We start from the raw sequence: 5825 nt of genomic DNA on the forward strand, positions 1-5825 counted from the left end.
ATGGAGTCCGCTGTTGCGTTGTTGGTTTGTGTCACGATCGGGCGAATTACACACGGTAATTCGGCGTGCCCGTGTGGCGTGCTGGCTAGACCCAAACGCGGCGAAGGCTAGCGATGGGTTGGAACAGACACGCAGTTATTCTAGTAACGATCAGTGCACGAAGTGTGGCTTTGGAACTGGCGTTACAGACGGAGAGCGAGCGGAGCCGGGATGAGAAAAAGAATCGAGAGGAAAAACACTCACGGTTGCTGAATCAGACGGAAACTGACGTCGGCAAAGTGTCGGAGCTTCTGACATGCAGAGAACGATGTCTGAGCGGCGAACAGGTGGGTGGCGTCTCTCTTTTAAACCCGGCCCCGTGATCAGCTGGTGATCACCTGATCACCGGCTGACAGTTTGTCTGCCAACTTCTTCATCGAGCCGCTGCCACGGGTTTTCTGAAAAAATAAAAAACGCATGGCCGTTTTAGTTTTTGTCATCTACCCCAAATTAGTACACATTAGCATCAAAATGTACCACTAGATTTTAAAATGCCACTGGATTTTAACATGTCTGACACTCATACGTTAAGACAAATGGTGGGGGGTGTAGTAAGGATGTTGGGGGAAGCAGACAGCTCCACAGGAAGAGTCTTTTGTCTCTTTGAGGACTCTGGGAAGTAGCAAGGGAGTGTGAACCTTAAGGTGTGAAACAGCTGTGTACTGCCTTTGTTCCTGGAGGAGGTATTTAACTGAGAGCCATGCTAGGCTCAGTGAGACTCTGCTGACCGTCTGCCCCGCGGTCATGTAGGCTCTCCATCAAGCTGTTTTTTTTCTGTTCTTTGTGTGTTTGGATTAAAGAATGTTAGCTACCGCTCGTCTGCAGGCTTTATTTAAGTGGAAAACTTCCACAACACCAGCAAATAAACACTGAATATTTCATGTGTGACATTTGTGAGGTTACCTTAAACACAGTCCGTCAGTCTTTTTGCTCTTGAACAATAAAATATTAAAAACTGTCTCGAGTTTATTTGGTGATGTTCTCGTGCACGAGGCGAAAACAGCAAACAAACGTCACAGTAAATCTTTCCAGCTGATGTTAGGCATCCTCCACCTGCTGAATCCACGTCAGCCTCTTCCTGCTCATGTTCCTGTTTAGAGGCACAGTCGGCCTGAAAATGGAGAAAACTGAACACAGGAATATTTGGATTTTCCTTCTTTTTCTCTGCTCATGTTCAACTTGTCTGATTCAAGCTGGGAATATTTATTAGAAATAAAGTGAATAATATTTTATTATCACGTTGATGCAGCACATGGTTCAGTTAGCTTTGTATAAACACATGTGTTAGAAATGTTCTTCAATCAGCTCTTTTTACTCTCTTACATTTCTCAGATAGTACTTTTTTACTTTTACTTCAGTAAAGAAGTTGAATTAGTACTTGGAGTATTTTTAACAGTAGTACTTCTACTTCAGTACACACTGTGTGTACTTTTACCACCTGTGTCTGAGACCTCCTTCAGGGTCCACCTGAAGCTCTCAGTCTGCTGTGGAAAAAGGAAATCCAGGTGAGTTTCTCCTGATCACCTGAGGCCGTCATTACTGTGTGAACCCACACACCACTCCTCACTCCTCCCACCCGCTGCACACAGTCACTGAGTACAGACCGGCTGATTCCTGTAAAGGGAGAGGCAGCAAAACCAGACAAACAGCTGCAGGAAGAGGCGGAGCAACAGCTGAAAAACAAGAAGCTCAACGTCATTTTGCAGAAGTGAAAGTGTGAGAGAGCAACAGCAGAGCTGCAGTCGAGTCCTGTTTGTCTCTAAAAGAAGATCCACTGGAGTCCATCAGGTTTCTCTCAGCAACAGTGGTGAGTGCAGCTGATCACACTTCCTGTTTCTACACAAATCTTCACTCTGTTCACTTCATCAGGACTCATCACAGTCACACTGGATCCATAGAAATCTGCTCATGTAACCACAGATCCACTGTAGGAACATCGAGCTGCTGCTTCAGTCTCACTGTGGCTCTGCTCAGGACTGTGGACTCAGGCTGTGCTCTGGACTTCAGACTGACTCCACACTTCCTGGTTATTCATCACTTCCTGTTCCTATTAGATTGATTCTGGATCTGATTGATCATAAGGATTACAGACGTGAAAACACCTATTTATTCTTTATTGATATAAAGCCTTTGATACTGTAAACCAGTAGACTTCAAAAAGTCATTCACACATTTTACAAAGATTATCTGACTTAGTGTATCCTGTAAGAGTCACAGATGTTCCTAAATCATTCAGAAAACAGTCGATGCTGCACTTTATAACTTTGTGTGGAAACATGAATCTCATTATTTAAACACATGTGTTTGAATCATCCTGATAATCAGGCTTTAAATATGTCCACACATCAGCTGTGATATTCAAGCTGAACTGGATCAAACATCAGACACAAACATAGATGATGGTGTTTAATCCCAAAGCTTATTTAAACAAACTGGAGGACAGAATTCCTCCTTAAATGTGATTTTGATCAAATCCACTGATCTCATTTTCACACACAGGCTTTATCATGGTGGCTTCTTCTCTACTAACATCAGTCTTTGATTTGGACAAACAAATATATGAAACACAAAAATAAATCAATGTTTTCTGAGGATCCAGAATAACATGAATGATGTATCCCAGCGAGTGACTGGAAAAGTTCATCTTCCATATCCTGAGTTTGTGAGGAGCTGTGATGTTCCAGTATCTGTGAGAGAAAACAGGACAGTTTTTAAGGACGCACAAATGGACCAAATATACAGACACCTCTGAATAAACATGTTCTCATAAATGCCATTAAAATACTGGATCAACAGTTAATAACACATTTCTGAGGTTTATGATTCATCGTCCTCCTCACTGTCAGTTCTACTGGAACAGTCACTGTTTAATATTAATGGCTCGTTGATCTGGACAATAAGAAGTATTTAGTCACCAACAAGGTCGAAGTTTACGGATGGAATATGATGGAATATATCCAACAAACTGATTTATTCAAGTATACAAATGATCTGCATGAATCTTGGACCTTCTGTAAAACAGTCAGAATTTCACATCTTTTTAACGACTGTATTTATGTTCATCCCCAAACGTTGATCCAGTTCATCTGGACGCAGCAGACACTACGATGTTAGGTTTGTGTTTGGGATGAACCAGTTTGTGTCTGAGTGTGTTGCTGGGTCTCCACCAGTTACTCTGAGAACTGAAGAAGCTTCTCTGATGAAACGTCTTCAAGAAACTCAAAGAAGTCCAGACGCTTTTCTCTCCAAGCTCCTCAGACTACTGACGCTTGTTTCTCTCTTTTTAAAAATGAAATTTAAAGTGAATTTTGAATCAAATGTTTCTTTTCTTTCTCCCTCAGAGTGCAGACATGTCTGCTGCCAGCAATCTGCGATCTGAAGATCAGTTTCTGTGCTCCATCTGTCTGGATGTGTTCACTGATCCAGTCTCTACACCATGTGGACACAACTTCTGCAAAACCTGCATCAGTCAGCACTGGGACGTGAATCAGAGCTGTCAGTGTCCCATGTGTAAAGAGACTTTCTACACTCGACCTCAGCTGAAGATCAACACCTTCATCTCTGAAATGGTTGCTCAGTTCAGACGTGAAGCTCAGCAGAAAGCCAGCAGCAGCAGCTCAGAGCAACAAGCTGCCAAACCAGGAGAAGTTCCCTGTGACGTCTGCACTGGAACCAGACTGAAGGCCCTGAAGTCCTGCCTGGTGTGTCAGACCTCCTACTGTCAGACTCACCTGGAGCCTCATCTGACACTGAAAGGCCTGAAAAGACATCAGCTGATTGATGCTGTGGAGAACCTGGAAGGCAGGATGTGCACGAAGCACGATAAACTCCTGGAGCTGTTCTGTAAGACCGACCAGACATGTGTCTGCATGCTCTGCCCTGTTTTAGACCACAAGAACCATGAGTTTGTTCCTCTGAGAGAAGAATATGAAAGAAAGAAGGCAGAGCTGGAGAAGACAGAGGCTGAGATTCAGCAGATGATCCAGAAGAGACGACTGAAGATTCAGGAGATCACAGAGTCGGTGAAGATGAGTAAAGATGCTGCAGACAGACAGAAAGCAGAAGGTGTTCAGGTCCTCACGGCTCTGATGGAGTCTGTTGAGAGACGCCTGAAGGAGCTCATGAAGGAGATCGAAGACAAACAGGAAGCTACAGAGAAACAGGCTGAAGGTCTCATCAAAGATCTGGAACAGGAAATCTCTGAGCTGATGAAGAGAAGCTCTGAGGTGGAGCAGCTCTCACGCTCTGAAGACCACCTCCACCTCCTCCAAAGCTTCTCCTCCCTGAAAGCTGCTCCACCCACCAAGGACTGGACAGAGGTCAGAGTTCATCCACCACCATATGAGGGGACTGTGGGGAGAGCTGTGGCTCAGCTGGAGGAGACAGTCTGGAAACCCATGAAGAAGAAGCTGTTTGAGGCTGAGCTGCAGAGGGTCCAGCAGCATGAGGTGGACGTGACTCTGGATCCTGATACAGCTCATCCTGAACTCATCCTGTCTGATGATGGAAAACAAGTTTATCATAGTGATGTGAGGAAGAAACTTCCAGACAACCCAGAGAGATTTTCTCTGTGTGTAAATGTTTTAGGAGAGCAGAGTTTCTCTTCAGGCAGATTTTACTTTGAGGTTCAGGTTAAAGGAAAGACTAAATGGGATTTAGGAGTGTCCACAGAGTCGATCAACAGGAAGGGAGGAATCTCACTGAGTCCTCAGGATGGTTTCTGGACTGTGATGCTGAGAAATGGAAATGAGTACAAAGCTTGTGATTCCCCTCTAGTTCCCCTCTGTCTTCATCCTGGTCCTGAGAAGGTGGGGGTGTTTGTGGATTATGAGGAGGGTCTGGTCTCCTTTTATGATGTAGGTGCTGCAGCTCTGATCTACTCCTTTACTGGCTGCTCCTTCACATATTGATTTACACTCAACATATTGAGTGTAAATCCTCTACAGTCTCCATGTTTCTATAGAATCTGATCATCAGGACTCTGATTCACACTTTGATTCTCATGGAGTTTGATTTGAACAGAAGAAAAGTTGAATCAGGAAATGTTCCCACTGATGGAGACTCGAGCTGAAGAGCAAATATCAGAGAATAAATGTCCAAAAGCTTCATTTACAATAAAGTTTGTTCAATGCTTTGAGTGAATCCAGACTCATGTGTGGCTGTTATACGGAGCATCAGAGTCCAGCTGAGTTATGTTGGATACAAACTGCTTATTTTGGCTCTGTGAGGAGTTTTGTTCACTGAAAACTGATGAGACGGATAATATTCAAAGAACTCTGTAGAGATTCATGCATCCATGTTCTCCACCTTTCTCCTCCACCTGCAGGTGTGGAGGAGAAAGGTGGAGCACAGACTGCTGCATCCTTCCAGTCACATCATTTTGATGATTATATTTGCATGTTGTGATGATTTGGGTTAAAGATCAACAGAGTCATGTCTGCCATGGCTCATCCTTCATCCTTGTTTAATTTTTGCTGATCCTTTCTGTTCAACCGGTTTAATCTGACCTTTGACCTATTAATTTTAACTTAACAGTACTCTTGTTTTGACCTATTCATTCCTTATAACCAAAAAACCCTTTTATCTGATATTTTCACCTTATTTATTGATTATATATATATCTATTATATTTTATCACCTTACCTTATTTTGACCTTTGACCTATGTCCTTGTTAGCCTTGATAAACCTTGATCTTCCTTCATCAAACGTGAAATTTCTTTCACCTTTGAACTTAAAGCTTAAATTAAACCTTCTTACCAACTTGTAATTCCAACTTTCTGCATTA

General features: G+C 43.1%; 1 protein-coding gene across 1 annotated transcript; it reads left to right on the plus strand.

The window, feature by feature from the left end:
- Positions 1–1423: 1423 nt before the first annotated feature.
- On the plus strand, positions 1424–5181 carry LOC146510828 (zinc-binding protein A33-like). Its single transcript, XM_085172685.1, has 2 exons — positions 1424–1846; positions 3381–5181. Exon 2 carries the CDS (start codon positions 3390–3392, stop codon positions 4947–4949), a length of 1560 nt encoding a protein of 519 aa, XP_085028811.1. The 5' UTR covers positions 1424–1846; positions 3381–3389; the 3' UTR covers positions 4950–5181.
- The last annotated feature ends 644 nt before the right edge of the window (positions 5182–5825 follow it).

Source organism: Neolamprologus multifasciatus, chromosome 9, assembly GCF_963576455.1.
Source record: "Neolamprologus multifasciatus chromosome 9, fNeoMul1.2, whole genome shotgun sequence".
NCBI classification, from domain to species: Eukaryota; Metazoa; Chordata; class Actinopteri; order Cichliformes; family Cichlidae; genus Neolamprologus; species Neolamprologus multifasciatus.

Coding starts and splice junctions, on each gene's coding strand:
- LOC146510828 (XM_085172685.1), top strand. CDS start 3,390: ATGTCTGCTGCCAGCAATCTGCGATCTGAAGATCAGTTTCTGTGCTCC.